The sequence below is a fragment of the Mustela lutreola genome, chromosome 13 (genome assembly GCF_030435805.1).
Source record: "Mustela lutreola isolate mMusLut2 chromosome 13, mMusLut2.pri, whole genome shotgun sequence".
In the NCBI taxonomy this organism is placed as follows: domain Eukaryota; kingdom Metazoa; phylum Chordata; class Mammalia; order Carnivora; family Mustelidae; genus Mustela; species Mustela lutreola.
The window spans coordinates 69,680,769-69,697,913 of record NC_081302.1 but is presented as its reverse complement, the minus strand read 5'-3'; the positions used below and the strand labels follow the sequence as shown (position 1 = coordinate 69,697,913).

At 33.7% G+C, this 17,145-nt stretch overlaps 1 protein-coding gene across 7 annotated transcripts in view; it reads left to right on the top strand.

The window, feature by feature from the left end:
- NBEA (neurobeachin) overlaps positions 1–17,145 on the top strand; it is a 685,682-nt gene that overhangs the window by 261,307 nt on the left and 407,230 nt on the right. For 6 of the 7 annotated variants that reach the window (XM_059144024.1, XM_059144021.1, XM_059144034.1 and 3 more), the window contains 2 exons: positions 2,816–2,970; positions 5,246–5,372. In XM_059144024.1, coding sequence (XP_059000007.1) covers positions 2,816–2,970; positions 5,246–5,372 — 282 coding nt within the window. The remainder of the gene's footprint in view (positions 1–2,815; positions 2,971–5,245; positions 5,373–17,145) is intronic. The other variant, XM_059144025.1, reaches the window with a different exon arrangement.

Below are 17,145 nucleotides of genomic sequence, written 5' to 3'. Positions count from 1 at the left end.
TCAGATTTTAAAAAAAAAGTTGTTTTTTTGTTTGTTTTGTTTGTTTGTTTGTTTAACTATAATTTTCTGGTCTCTCAGCCTTCCCTCCCATGACTTTTTCTTTTATGGGCATGATGCTGTTTGTCATTATTCTTGAAATCTGATGCCTAGAACTGCACACAAGATTTTGTTTATGAAGTCTGACAATCAAAAAGGATGTCAGGATTATCACTTCTTTCAAAACTGTGTAGTGTTGCTGGTGCAGACCTAGGTTGCATCAGCACTTTTGGAAGCTATAGCAGTCCTAACAATTGCTATAGATCACATGGTATTCCAGGCAAAGTGCTAAACATTTTATATGTATTTTATACTCATCTTTCTAAAAATCTTATAAGCTACAAACTGTTATGAGTCTCATTTTAAAGGTGAGGAGAATGGAACTTAGATTTACTTGCCTAATACCACACAGCTAGAAATTGTGGAAGGTAGAATTCTAACTCTGATCCATCTGTCATTGAAAACTGGGTTTTTTAGCCACTGTTTTACTATATTTAAACGCCATTTTGCACTACCAGATTTGCTGTGTTCGCTGTCAATGAAGTTTCTGAAGACTTTCACATTAATTGCTATTGAACCAGATGCTTTCCGTTCTTAAGGAGACTGGCATTTAATATTGTTTGTATTTATTTACAAGCTATTGTTACAGGTTGTTGAGATAAAATTTTTTTCTCTCATTAATATAACTGTTTTTCAGAATATATTTTGCATAGCCTCAGCACTTGACAAGATGCTGTAGTAGTCCGTTAATAAAAATTTCTGCCCAAATTTGGTGATGACCTGTTAATTAGGAATTTTGGGTGATAGTTCTCCTACAATATATAAATCTGTCTCACAGCACTATAAACCAGCCCGTGTTTCTTATTTTATCCACAGGGATTTTAATGAGTTGTTTAAAAAAAAGTGTTATAGATTACTAATAACTTTTTTTCAAATTGAGAGTTGATAATTTTGTCTTCTTGCTGGATATCCAGGAAAATAGTGCATCTCAACAGTTTAGAAGTTTAGAGAAGAGTTTTGACGATAAACCCAAAATACTAGTTTTTTTTTCTTTTGATAGATCAGTATAACCACCTACCTTATATGATGTAGGCAGAGAATTATTTCACTTTACACAGTGGTAATAATAACATTTATAAGACAGCTTATGCTAAAAAAAAAAAAAAACCCTTTTAAATACAATCTCATTTAATTTCTCCAGTTATATGTGAAGTATATGGCATACATCTTGCCATATTTGCAATGAAGAACTGAAATTTAAAATCACACAACTTGAAAGTGATTTAGGTCTCAAGATTTAGTCTTCTAGCTCCATGTCCTGTATTCTTTCCATAATGTCACATGGCTTCTCAAAATGTAATAAATGAAGGCATTGGATGAGGAATGGCCAGTGAAAGGGTTGAAAGCATAAAGTGTACTTTTGGAAATTAGATAAGATAGTTAAGAGTTCAAGATTGAGTCTAATGAATTAGATTCCACCTATAAAGAGTAAAGAAGAAAATATCCAGAAAGAGATAATGTAGAAATTTTTTGGCATGAGTAAAATTATTTAAGACTGCAATACATTTGGTCACAAAAAAAGTTTTAAGTATTCCTTAAATTGAGAGTAATTATTCTTATAAATTTAGCTTTTTGATATTGAAGAAATCATTGAAGACAGCAACATAAGTGTTTCTAGGAAAAACAATGTTATTAAGGAAGCTTAAGCTATAGACTTACTTGAGGATAAGCCACTAATATGATTTTAAGTAAAGCTTTTTAATGGGACAATTAAAATTTTTAAAATGTGTATAGGCATATTTACGAGAACTAGTTTAGTTTGGAGAGTTTTGTACCGTCAGTCATTAGTTTTCAAGCATTACATTTGAGCTTATAGCATCTCATACATCTACTCTCTAGATGAAAAAGCTCAATGATGGTTGAGTAACACTGGTAAATACTTTTTCTATGAAGTTTCAGTCTGTATACTTTGAGAAGAATGAAGCTTCCCTACTTTATTTAGAAATATAGATACTTATTATTTTAGATAAATAGTTTATCTTTTAAAATTATACTAATTTAAAAAATTTTTAAATTTACTTCAGGTTAACACAATGACAAATTCAGAACTTTATAGTGTGAAATTCATCTATGTTAAAGTAACATGGGAAACACCTGTGTTCAAAATGTCAAGTCTTGAAAGCTAAATAGATCTTTAACTGAGTATCGAGTGTATCATTGAGTTCTTTTTCATTATAACAACTATGAAAAATAACTAAATTTTTTTTCAGAAAAATAAACTGTAATCTTATTATGCCATTAGATGTTATTCAGTAGTCCTTGGTTAATTTTTAGCTTTACTATGAAGAAGCTTCAGAATCTGGCTTTTGGAATGGTTTTTATGTTATGATTATTTTACAAATGGAGAATATAATATGGGTAAGAAGGACATTTTATGCATATTTTGCCAAAAGATTATGCAGATGCAAAATATTCTAACTTGAGCACACATTTTCGCAGTTTTTCCAGAATCATGATTATAGCTATACTACAAGCCATCTTAAGAAAACTCCACATTCTACTTAAACATTTACCAAATGAATAAAAGTGAACACATTTCACAATATATCCTAATGTCCATATCTCCTTCACCAATGAAATTGGACTCAGAAATAAAAAGAAAGAAAGAGAGAGAAAGAAAAAAAAAGGACAATTAAATGTTGACTGAATATGTCGTAGCAGGGTTGGATTTCATCTTAAGCCTTGTGTTGGTTATTTTCCATCACTTCTTACTTTCCAGGAGTGTTGTGGTACCTGTTAAGAAGCCACCTCCAGGTAGTTTGGCTGTAACCACTGTGGGAGCCACTGCTGCTGGAAGTGGGCTGCCAACTGGCAGTACTTCTAATATATTTGCTGCTACTGGAGCTACACCAAAAAGTATGATTAATACAACAGGTATTGTCCTTATATATTTTTGTGATACCTCATCTTTTTCTTTCTGTTTTCTTTATCTTCATTTTTCTGCTTATTTTATCTTAAAAATTAAATTGCTCTAATCATTTGGGATTGTCATAATCTTTAAGAAGGTTCTACTTTATGTTACCACCTTTTAGAATTTATCTGTACTTCTAAGACATTTTTAGTGGTCATTTTAGAGGACACTATTGTTTTTGTTTTGAGTCCTCTCAAAGCACAGTGCTGTTTACTTTCAGAGTTAAATCAGATTGCTGAAAGTTATTTGGGGAGGAAGACCAAAAGATAATTTAAACATTGGAGTTTGATATATAAAAATTAGTAAACAGTATCAAGAATATCACAAAATATGTTAGTGATAGAAAATAGATTTAGTGACATTTACTGGTTGAATCCTAATGTATATTTTTTGCAAAATCCTCTAAGGAAAGGCAGAGCTCCCCTAAGAACTTGAATGGTTTGCAAGAGCCTCAAGGTGATGGGGAAAAAAATGCATGTGAATAAGAACCATTATTTGACATTGAATTAATTTATGTACTTAGATTACAGTTGTATCTAATTCATTGTCCAACATTTTCCTAATGATACTAGGAACAGAAAATTCCAAATCACTACAAATTTTAAAAGCCTGCCTAAAATAACCTTTATTTATGTAAATTTCCAGAAATGTTCCTGTTGATTATTAGCTAAATAAATCCTTACCCAAATCTTTGTGATTCCGTTTTAGGTATTTATACAACGCAAGATGATCCCTGACTTTTCTTCCCTGACTATAGTAGCCTTCTCTTCTCCAAACTGTATAGCCTTGAACTTTTCCATCTATTATCATTACTTAGATTCTTCCCATTTTTATGAATTTCATAGCTCTTCTATGTGCTTTCTCTATCTATCTTGTTTATCATACCACCTGAGTCTGACATATCATGACCAACACATTTATGGGGTTTTAGTAAGTAGAATATACTCTATCAAGCATATTTATATTAGCAAATAAACATTAGTAATGGCATTGTGTTAAAGAACATAACACCCTTAGTTTATCTATATTATAAATAAATATATCCACCTTGTCTGAAGACTTCAAAGTTTTTCTATATAGTTTATAATCTCATTCTATATATTCATTCTGCTTTCTAGAAATAGGAAGAAAAATACTGTTTTACCAAAATATATATCAAAAAACATGTTAAGATTTTGAAAATATGCCAGTATAGTTGAAAGAAGTCTACATTTAGTGTCTAATGAATAATTCCTAATTTTTGAGAGAGAGGTTAAAGGAAAATTATATTACCTCTTTTTTATCTTTATATGAAACAAGTTATATTTCCTTATAATTTCTATTTTATGAATACAGAAAGTGATGGTAGCAAGAAATATAATGATAATATAATATTATGTATAAAGTACATAATATTACAGTGGAAAATAAAATGTAAGTAATTAAATGTCCTCCTCAGAAATATGTACAGATACACCTACACACACACACACACACACACACACACATTTTTTATACCTACACTTAAACTGGGCCCATTGTCCAGTTTAGTTTTTGGCAGTTGTGTTTAGTGTTTTGGCAGTTTGGGCAGGTTAGTGTTACAGCAGAATCCCAGTAGCAGTTCAGTTTTATGAGAAATAGTGTGAGATAAGATAATATTCAGGAACACTAGATGTCCCTCAACTCCACAGCTCTTTAATATACTTACATGGTGTATTATAGAAAAGTCTGTTCCAAAGTGTCATCTTGATATCGTTGAGGAGAACTCATTATTTTAAAAGCAGGTACAATTATATTCATTATAGCCCTTCTTAAAACAATCATTTTATCAAAATAAGCATTTGATGCTTCAGGGCCATAGATTTATGCTCAGTTTGTTGTAAATTATATCTTAGATGGTGAAAATTAAAATATTACAATATAACAATAAAAATAAATTTTTCATTTCTAAATTTGAATTGTTTATCGGCCTCATTTTATCTAAAATTATTTTCATTTGTTGATGTCTTTTATTTATACCCCATTTGTAATAATGTACTTCTGTTAGAATATTATAAGTAAATCAACTGGATTTTAGTGCAACAGCTATTATTTGTAATTATGAAGAGTTATTAGGGCATAATGGCCAAATGATTTTTTAATTGTTGAATTCTGTTTTGAAATTCAGATGACTAAATCTTCAAAATCAGATAGTAATGATATAATGAAAATTATTTTGTTAAATATGCTTAAGGCTAAAAATTATTATTTTGGGAACAGGTGCCGTGGATTCAGGGTCCTCCTCCTCTTCCTCCTCTTCTAGTTTTGTGAATGGTGCTACCAGCAAAAACCTTCCAGCTGTACAAACTGTTGCTCCAATGCCAGAAGACTCAGCTGAAAACATGAGGTATACATAACTATCTTTTATACTCATTTTCCAACTCCATCTTCAAACATAGTGAAACAGTACACAGTAAATACAAAGGTATAATTTAGAATTTTTGAGAAGAGCTAATTATGAATTTTGTGCTATATTGCATATAATTGTATTGTTCTGGCATTTTTAAAAGTCACTATATTTCAGGGCCTAAACAGAGGTGGTGACTGATGTTCAGTGACCCTGTTGGATTTGTCATCCATTGTCATATAGCATGTTACTATTTCTGTTACAGTAAAAACATGCACAAATGGTAACATGATAACATTGTGCATCTTTGCAGTGGTGATGAAAAGTTTAAAATACAGACTTTCAAAATAAATCTGCAAAATTATATATAATACATGTAATTGAACAAATGAGCATTATCTTTTTCTTCAAGCTGAATAGATAAAAATTTATGGTAGCACATCACAGAGCATTCCTGGAAGATTAGTCCACAGTCTTAGAGTTAAATCACACACACATACGTGTGTGTGTGTGTGTGTGTGTGTGTGTGTGTGTGTATTCATGTTTTACACTTGATCTTAGCCAAAGGCTGAGAAGTGATATGTATTCATGTTTTAAATTCAAGAATTACACAAATGCAGAGTATAAAAGCTCAGTGAAACAGTGAAGACACTCATGTTACCATCACTCAACTCAGGAAATACAATGTTCCAAGTACCCCAAAAACCTCCACCTTGTGTTCCTTTTCCTATCAGTAATCTTGCTCCTCATTTATAATCCTGACTTTTAATATGAGGGCATCTTTGTATTTTTTTGAATTTTATGTAAATGAAATTGCACAGTACATGTTCTTTTGTTTTGGAGTGTCTTTTGTTCAGCTTTGTTTATGAGATTCATCTATGTTGCATGTAGTAATAGTTTTATTTTTATTCCATTTTTATTCCTTTGTGGTTGGATACTATAATTCACTAGTCTTTTTTACCGATGATGGGCATTTTAGAATTTTCTAGGTTTAGACTATTAAAAATAATGATGCTTTTTATGCAGTGATGCTGCTTGACATTACTCTTGAGTGTGCCACACATTTGCTTGCGTGCATGTATGTGGGTTAAATAACAAGGAGTAGAACTGCTGATTCACGTGACTGTGCGTGTTCAGTTTTACTAGATAATCCCAAACAATTTCCTGGAGTGCTTATGAAAGTTTACTAATTCTGCAGCGGCATATGAGAGTTCCTGTTTCTTCATAACTTCAATGGTACTTAGTATGGTCATTCTTAAATTTTAGCCCTTTTGTTCGAAGTATTTCATCGTATTTGTAGTTTGCATTTTCCTGTGGTTAATGGGTGAGCATCTTCTTACATATTTATTGGTCTTTTGGTTTTATTCTTTTGTGATTTGCCTATTGAAATCTCTTTCCCATTTTTAAAAATTGAGTTGTTTTTCTTCTTGTTAATAATTTGTAAGGTTCTTTATGTATTTGAAAATGGATCGTTTGAAGATTATATGTTTTATATATATCTTCTCCCATTCTGTATCTTCTCTATGCATTTATATGCTCTGTTTGGGTCCACAGAAGTTGTAATTTTACTGAAACTCAATTTGTCAAGTCTTAATGCTTTTTCTATTATAGATGAAATTTTTGCCTACATTTCCCCCACCTTATCTCCTGGCTGCTTTATTATCTTTTATATTTATACATACAGTCCATTTAGAATTGAGTTCTGTAAATTTAATGGAGGTAGAGTAATATGAATGTCAGGATGACCCATCATCATTTACTTTAAAAACTCTTCCTTCCTCCTATCTCTGCCACTCTGTCACAGATCAAGTGCCCCTAAATGCTGGATATGGCTTGCCACTCAGTTCTGCCCCATTTGCCTGTGTATCCTTGTGCCATACTGTCATAATTAGCTTTAGGTTTAATAAAGGTCAGGATCTGGTTGAGTAAGATCTTTCCACTTTGTCCACTTCTTTTTCAATTAAGTCCAAAATATTCTTGATACTTAGCATTTCTATTTAAATTTTAGAATCAATTTGTCAGTATCCATATTTTAAAAATCTTGATGGAGTTTGGCTATGCATGGAATTCATGGATCTAGTACAACTAAAATCTATATTGCATGTATAGATCTCCTTCAGTATTGAAATTTTCAAACTATGAGCATCATATATTCTTCACATTTCTTCATTTTGTTTCTGAGTTTTTCCTAGTAACAATATTTAGTTTTCTAGGCAGAAATTTACACGTTCGTATTTCATTTATTCTTAGGATTTTAATATTTTGTATTTATTGTTTTTCTCTAGCTAGTTTTCAAATCATTATTATTGAGACCATTTATTTATATTGTTTGAACTCAATAAAAATACTCCTTTTGAGTATACTTTTGAAACAACGGACTTTATCATTTTAATGAGTTTTTTTTTTTAAGATTTTATTTATTTATTTGACAGACAGAGATCACAAGTAGGCAGAGAGGCAGGCAGAGAGAGAGAGAGAGAGAGGAGGAAGCAGGCTCCCTGCTGAGCAGAGAGCCCGATGTGGGGCTCGATCCCGGGTCCCCGAGATCATGACCTGAGCCGAAGGCAGCGGCTTAACCCACTGAGCCACCCAGGCGCCCCTATTTTAATGAGTTTTGATCAGTTTATATACCTATAAAACCACCCATTACCCCAGAAAGCTCCCTTGTGCTCCATATGTAATTCATCCATCTTTGCCTCAGGCAAACACTTATGTACTTTTTTAAAATTTATTTTTATTTTTGTAATTTCTTTTCAGTGTACCAGAATTCGTTGTTTATGCACCACACTCAGTGCTCCATGCACTACATGCCCTCCTTAATACCCACCACCAGGCTCACCTAACTTCCCACCCCTGCCCCTTCAAAACCCTCACGTTGTTTTTCCGAGTCCATAGTCTCTCATGATTCATCTCCCCCTCCAATTTCCCCCAACTCCCTTCTCCTCTCCATCTCCCCATGTCCTCCATGTTATTTCTTATGTTCCACAAATAAGTGAAACCATATGATAATTGACTCTCTCTGCTTGATTTATTTCACTCAGCATAATCTCTTCCACTCCCGTCCATGTTGATAGAGAAGTTGGGTATTCATTCATCCTTTCTGATGGAGGCATAATACTCCATAGTGTATATGGACCACATCTTCCTTACCCATTAGTCTGTTGAAGGGCATCTTGGTTCTTTCCACAGTTTGGCGACCATGGCCATTGCTGCTATGAACATTGGGGTACAGATGGCCCTTCTTTTCACTACATCTGTATCTTTGGGGTAAATACCCAGTAGTGCAATTGCAGGGTCATAGGGATTTATGTACTTTTTAATAGTATAACTTAAATTTGACTTTTCTAGGGTTTCATGTAGATGGAATCATACAAAATGTATTTTTGTGTGTGTCTCTATCTTCTTCCACTCAGTTTTTGAGATTCTGAGATTTATCCGTATCTTTTTGTTTTCTGTGGACATTTAATATTCTGTGGGCATTTGAGTATAAGGCTTGTCTTGGACATACATTCTTGGGTAAATAACTTAGAGTAAAACTGCTGGTTGTATAGTAAGTATTATGCTTCTCCTTATAAGAAACTGCTATTTTGCAAAGTGGTTGTATCGTATTATATTCCTGTCAACAATGTGTAAAAGTGCCAATTTGTTCTCCATTCTTGTCAACACTGGTATTGTTAATCTTTTTATTTTAAGGCTTTATAATGGCTAGGTAAGCATATTTCATTTGGTTTTATTTTCAGTTTTCCTAATGATTAATGGTGAGAAGGTTTATTTTTTTGTATGTGTTATGGGCCAGTGAAATCTTCTGCTGTTTAAAAAAAATTGGATTGTTTTTCTCATTGATTTGTAAGAGTTCGTTATATATTCTGAATATATGTCCTCTGTTAGATTGCGTAATTTTTCTGTTCACTTTTATATTTTTATTTTGTTAAAAGTGTTTAGAATAGGAACTTTCTAATTTTGATAAAGTCCATTGTTTCAAAAGTCTTTTCTGTAGTGATATGTGTCTTAGTGTCCTAAGAAATCTTTACCCAAAAGTCATGAATATATTCTTACACATTTTCTTTTAAAATTGTGGTTTTCAGCTTTTATAATTAGGTCTGTGATCCATTCACTTAATTTCTATCTATATGGTCAGAAAAATGTTGGGGTTTGTTTTTAATCATTTTCATATCAGTTTTTCAGCACCATTATATTATCTTGGCACACTGGTTTAAAATCAGTTGACCATCTATGTGTGGATCTATTTCTAGATTCCATACTGTTCTATGACCTATATGGCTATTCTTATGCCAATACTTTACTGTCTTCTTCACTGCAACTTTATAGTAAATCTTCAAAGCAGGTAGTACAAGTTTTCTAACTCTCTACCCTTCTACAGTTGCTTAACTGTCCTAGGTTATAGGCATTTTCATATAAATTTTAGAATTTGTTTGTACTTGACAGTTTCTAAAAGAAAACTGCTGCAGTTTTAATTAGGATTTTGATGAATCTTTAAATTTAAGGAGAATTGATGTCTTAATAATATTGAGTCTTCCAACCTTTGAACATTGTCTATATGCATTCACTGAGATCTTTACTTTCAGCAACTTAATATAGTTTTCATTGTAAAGTCTTATGCTTGCTTTTTTCATTTTTATTATTTTTACTTGTCTTTGATGATATTCTAATTAAAATTTTTACTTTAAATTTCCAATTTTGAATTAGAAGGCAAACAGAAAAGAGCCAATACTGTATGTCTCCATTTATACAAAATACAAATAAGTTTATCTTAACACAGAGTAAATTGATGACTGCCTGTGTCAATTATACCTCAGTAGAGCAGAGAAAAATGAAACATGTTAACTGGATGTTTATCGTGTATAGAAAGACAAGTCGGAGTGCCTGGGTGGCTCAGTGGGTTAAAGCTTCTGCCTTCGGCTCAGGTCATAATTTCAGGGTCCTGGGATCGAGCCCTGCATCAGGCTCTTTGCTCAGCAGGGAGCCTGCTTCCCTTCCTCTCTCTGTGCCTGCCTCTCTGATTACTTGTGATCTCTGTCTGTCAAATAAATTTTAAAAATCTTTAAAAAAAAGATAATTTAATTTTGCATATTTGACTTTATATCCTGTAGCTTTGCTTAATCCACTTAATTTTAGTAGATGTGGTAGTTTAGAACTATTCTTAACTCAATAATTATATTATCTGTAGTTTCCTTATTATTTTCAAGGTGTAAGGTAGTGTTACTTGTAGTTTTAGTGATATTTATCCTTAAGCGTTTGAAAATTCACCAGTGGCGCCAAATCAAAATGAAATTTTCTTTATGGGAGAGTTTTAAATTACAAATTAAGTTTCTTTAATGGATCAGTGACTATTCATATTTTGCTTATTGGCAAAAATATGCTTATTTGCAAAACTGATTCACATCAGCTTTGGTCATTGATGACTTCTTTTTTTTTAAATTTTTGTTTTTTATAAAGATATAATATATTTTTATCCCCAGGGGTACAGGTCCGTGAATCGCCAGGTTTACACATTTTGGTCATTGATGACTTCTAAAAATTTAGCCATCTTACCTAAATTGTTGGATTAATTGCCATAAAGTTTTTATATTTTATTATTTAAAAATATTTGTAGGGTGCCTGGGTGGCTCAGTTGGTTAAGCATCTTCCTTCACCTCAGGTTGTGATTCCAGGTTCTTGGGCTCCCTGCTCAATGGGGAGTCTGCTTCTCCCTCTCCCTCTGTGCCTCCTTCAGCTCGTGTTCTCTCCCTCTCTCTCACTCACTCTCTCTCTCGCAAATAAATTCATTCTTTTAAAAAATACAATAAGGGTGCCTGGATGACTCAGTGGGTTAAGCCGCTGCCTTCGGCTCAGGTCGTGATCTCAGGGTCCTGGGATCGAGTCCCGCATCGGGCTCTCTGCTCAGCGGGGAGCCTGCTTCCTCCTCTCTCTCTGCTTGCTTGTAATCTCTCTCTGTCAAATAAATAAATAAAATCTTTAAAAAAAAATAAAAATAAAAAAATAAAAAATACAATAAAATATTTATAGGATCTCTAGTGATGTTCTCTCCTTCATTCCAGATTTTGTTAATTAATATCTTTTTCTCATTTTATCAGTATTAGAATAGCTATTGATTTTTCAATATTAGATTTTTTCTAGAAATTAGCTATTAGCTTCTTTCAATTTTTTTTTGTGTGTGTTTTCTATTAAACTGAATTCTGCTCTTACTGATTCCTTTTCATTATTTGAGGCTTACTTTTTTTTTCTCTTTCTAGAGTCTTTGGATGGGCACTTATAATAGGAGTTTAAGCTATGGCTTATGGGTTAAATCTGCCTCCCACCAGTTTATATCAAAAATAAACTTTTATTGGTATATAGTTAGATAATTTGTTTATATACTGCTTGTGATTTCTTTCACATTACAATGGCAAAGTTAAGTTGCTGTAACCTCTCTATAGTATTATCTAAAAGCTTAAAATATTTACTGTACCCTTTAGAGAAAACATTTACTGACCCCTTGCTTAGACCATTGATTTTAGATCTTCTTTTCTAATATGAGCTTTTAAAGCCACAACTTTTCCTTAAAGGACTGTTTTACCTATGTTTAACAAATTTCATTGTAATATTTTAATTTTCATTATTTTTTCTAAATTTCCCTCTAATTTTTTTTTTGACTCATAGGTGTTTTAGAGGTGCATTTTGAAAATGACCTTTTCTCATTTAAACGCAAAACTGTGAGATCCATCCAACTTGTTCAATAGGTCCTTCCATTTGTATTTCTTAGTGGTATTCTGTGTTATGGATATATGACAGTTCGTTCAACCATTCACTCATTAAAGGCCATTCAGTTTTTTTCTAGTTTTTGGCTTTTATGAAAAAAGCTGTAGTGAATAATTTTTTTTATAAACATAAGTTTTCATTTCTCTAGTATAAGTGCTCAAGAGTGAGATTACTGGGTTTTATGATAAGTACCTTATTAGTTTTATTTAAAAAAAAACTTCTACCAGCAATGTATACATAATCCAGTTTCTCTTCATTTTTACTGACATTTGGTGGTGTCTTTTTTTTTTTTTTTTTAAGTCATTCTGGTAGGTATGTACTGATACTGTGCTCCTAATTTGTCATGTTCCTAGTAGATGATTCTCAACATCTTCTTGTGCGCTTTTTGTCATCAATATTAAAATTTCTCTTCATTGTAATATCTGTTCATATTTTTTGCCCATTTCATAATTGGATTGCTTTCTTATTTTTAAGTCTTCAGAGTTCATCGTATTTTCTAAATACTAGGCCTTTCTCAGAAATGTGGTTTGCAGTTGTTTTCTTCCAGACTGTGGCTTCTTGTTTCATCCTTTTAATAGGGTCTTTGGCAAAGGAACACTGAATTTTTGTTGTAGTCTGACTTACCATGCTGTCATGTCTAAGAATTCTTACCCCCACTGAGTCCTAAAAATTTTCTCATATGTTTTCCATAAAGTTCCATGGCTTCATAAACAGTTTCACTTTTAAGTCTGTGACCCATCTTGAGCTAATTTTTGTATAAGGTGTGAGGTTTATATTGAGGTTTGTATTTTTGTCTACGATTGTTCAGTTGCTCCAGCACTATTTATTCAAAATGCTATGCCTCCATATGAGTCATACTTTTAAGGTATTTTAAGGCAAGTCCAAAGTGGCCTTTATTCCTGGGCTAATTTTGTTACACTAAGAAAGTGTGCTGGGACTTCTCCTGAATGTTCAATATATTTAATGAGGTCTTTTCATTTGGTGGGAGGGAACACAGACATTTCTCAGCCCTTTGTGAGCTATAGGAAATGTTTGTGTTATAGCTCTTTCATAATTGTGTTCCCTCAGAATTTGTCCTAATTCTAACCTTGGGAGCTTTCAGATGTCACATACATAGATTGTTATTCAAGTGAAGACTCCTGTTTTGGGGATTACTTCTCTTTATAACTTTTTCCTCTTGGGTGTTCTGTCCTTCAAATTCTATTCACCTTGGCCTGCCTGAACTGTGGTTTTAGTCTTTTCAACCCAGAATGGTTGCTGGGTTCTGTATTTGCCCTAATAAGGGAAATACCTCCATGCAAGAAACCTGAATGATGGTGGAAATCAATTAGGGTTTATGGTCTTATGCTACTTTTGTTGCCTGAAAACGGCTGTCCTCTGTATTTTGTACCTATTTCTAGTTAATAGTGTGGGAGGTAATTCTAAACTGTCTTATTCCTTCAAGGTGAAAAATGGAATTTATATTTTATATTGTAAATTATTTCTTTTATAAATTTCATTTTTAATTGTTTGCTGGCATATATAATCCATTTTGGTATATTGAACTAACTTTTAACTACTTATTATTCCTAATTATTTATCTATAATTCTTTCTAAATAAATATGTATATACACAGTCATTTCATCTGAGAATATTGGTAGTTTCATCCCCTATTGTAATCTTTGCACCTTTTTTTTTCTTGTCTTATAGTACCACCTAGTACCTCCAATGCAATTTTCTGTAAAAGTGGTTAGAAAAAGCATTTTCTTCATCTTAGATGGAAAGCTTTGAGCATGATTAATTATGATGCCTCCTCTCTATTTACTAAAGATACTCTATCAAATATAAGACATCTCTTGTGTTTATAATTAACAAAGATGGTATGATTTTGTGTACTGAATTTTATTGTACTCACAAATACCAAGGATTATGGTTTAGACACATTTGAGCAGCCATTATTTGGCCTACTGCATTTCTGCTTCTAGTATTGTAATGACAGACGGATACTCTTACATAGTTCTTCATTTCTTTTTTTTTTTTTTTAAGATTTTATTTATTTATTTGACAGAGAGAAATTACAAGTACACTGAGAGGCAGGCAGAGAGAGAGAGAGAGAAGGAAGCAGGCTCCCTGCCGAGCAGAGAGCCCGATGCGGGACTCGATCCCAGGACCCTGAGATCATGACCCGAGCCGAAGGCAGCAGCTTAACCCACTGAGCCACCCAGGCGCCCCCATAGTTCTTCATTTCACTTGCAAACACACTCCCTTCTCTCTCTCTCTTTTTTTTTTTTAATTTATTATTTTTTATAAACATATATTTTTATCCCCAGGGGTACAGGTCTGTGAATCACCACGTTTACACACTTCACAGCACTCACCAAAGCACGTACCCTCCCCAATGTCCATAATCCCACCCCCTTCTCACAAACCCCTCCCCCCAGCAACCCTCAGTTTGTTTTGTGAGATTAAGAGTCACTTATGGTTTGTCTCCCTCCCAATCCCATCTTGTTTGATTTATTCTTCTCCTACCTACTTAAGCCCCCATGTTGCATCACCACTTCCTCATATCAGGGAGATCATATGATAGTTGTCTTTCTCTGCTTGACTTATTTCGCTAAGCATGATACTCTCTAGTTCCATCCATGTTGTCGCAAATGGCAAGATTTCATTTCTTTTGATGGCTGCATAGTATTCCATTGTGTATATATACCACATCTTCTTGATCCATTCATCTGTTGATGGACATCTAGGTTCTTTCCATAGTTTGGCTATTGTGGACATTGCTGCTATAAACATTCGGGTGCATGTGCCCCTTTGGATCACTACGTTTGTATCTTTAGGGTAAATACCCAATAGTGCAATTGCTGGGTCATAGGGCAGTTCTATTTTCAACATTTTGAGGAACCTCCATGCTGTTTTCCAGAGTGGCTGCACCAGCTTGCATTCCCACCAACAGTGTAGGAGGGTTCCCCTTTCTCCGCATCCTCGCCAGCATCTGTCATTTCCTGACTTGTTGATTTTAGCCATTCTGACTGGTGTGAGGTGATATCGCATTGTGGTTTTGATTTGTATTTTCCTGATGCCTAGTGATATGGAGCACCTTTTCATGTGTCTGTTGGCCATCTGGATGTCTTCTTTGCAGAAATGTCTGCTCATGTCCTCTGCCCATTTCTTGATTGGATTATTTGTTCTTTGGGTGTTGAGTTTGCTAAGTTCTTTATAGATTCTGGACACTAGTCCTTTATCTGATATGTCATTTGCAAATATCTTCTCCCATTCTGTCAGTTGTCTTTTGATTTTGTTAACTGTTTCCTTTGCTGTGCAAAAGCTTTTGATCTTGATGAAATGCCAATAGTTCATTTTTGCCCTTGCTTCCCTTGCCTTTTTTTTTAAAAGATTTTATTTATTTATTTGACAGACAGTGATCACAAGTAGGCAGAGAGGTAGGCAGAGAGGCAGGCAGAGAGGTAGGCAGAGAGGCAGGCAGAGAGAGAGGAGGAAGCAGGCTCCCTGCTGAGCAGAGAGCCTGATGCAGGGTTCGATCCCAGGACCCTGGGACCATGACCTGAACCGAAGGCAGAGGCTTAACCCTCTGAGCCACCCAGGCACCCCTTCTCTCTCTCTTTTTACATATTCTTTTATTCTCTTTTTGTTTGTTTAATTGGCCTATCTTTAAATCCACTAATTCTCTTTTAACCTTATTGAGTCTATTGATAAGCCTATTGAAGGCATTATTATCTCTTTTACTATATTTTTTAATTTCTAACATTTTTATAGTTTCTTACTTTGTTTTAAAATTCCCCATCAGTTTATGCATTGTGGACTTATCTTTTCAACTATTAACTCTTAATATGTTAATAATAGTTATTTTAAAATTCTTTGATAGTTCTAACACATGGTTTATCTGTGATTCTCGTTCTGTTAGTTTGTGAATCTGTCAGTTTTCCTTCTTTGTACGTCTTGTGCTTTTTGGTTGAAAGCTGGACATTATATAGAGGGTGGTAATAACTGACATTCATAGTATTTATTCTGGAAACGGGCTTGCCTCTTATGGTGGGCCTTTAATGTTGTAGGTTAAGTCATTCTACCCAGCAGCTGAGATACTGTGTTTTCTTGTTTTAGTTACTCTCAGTGCACCACATGCCTTAAATTCTTTTATGTGTACCTTGTCTTTATCTGGGGGCTGGTCTGTCAGAATGTTTTACCCTATTCTACCCTGATTTTTAGGCTTTCCTTTAAGCCTACATTTTAACGAAGTCCTCTACACTGTGGTGCCTTCTACAGTAGTAGACTTCTGTTATTTGTATTGAGCACTTGCAAGCCTGGTTTTCGGTGGACATGGAGTTGTTTCCTGTTTTTCTGGTTCAGACTTGGTTTTAGGCAGGTATTGCCCTGGATTTTGGAAGTGGGATTTTCCACTGATCCTGCCCATTTCCAAGTAGTTGGGGAATCTCTAATTATTAGAACTCGGGAATTTTTCTTGCCCTCCATTAGAATAGAGTTTTTTACTGTTCCTTTCTCCAGCTTCAAACTAGTCTCTCTGCTACCCTGGAAGGGGCAGGGTTTGCTGTTCTTTTCTAAGATGTATAAGACCTTTGTTCCATAGAGGTTATGGGGAAGAAGGTGCAGGCAGGGCTTTGTGTCTTTTCTGCAACAGTTATGTTTTATTGGACTAGTTGACTAGAAAGGAGGAATTTATCCATTTGTTTTGTTTTTTTTTCTGTCTAAAACACATGTAATTAACAATTTCCAACATGCACTTCATAAAAAGCTTTTATACTTATCTAAAGACATTCCAGCATTACATTTCCTAAAACTTGAAAAGTATGTATTTGGAATTTAGTTTACCGTATAGAGTAAACCTCTTACATGCAGAAGAATTCTATTTAGGTTTAGTTTTCTGTTTTTAGTTTAAGTTCATCTATTTTCTTCACCTGTACTCATGCACTTAAAAATGTATGTGATTCTATTTTCAACATTTTGAGGAACCTCCATGCTGTTTTCCAGAGAGGTTGCACCAGGTTGCATTTCCAC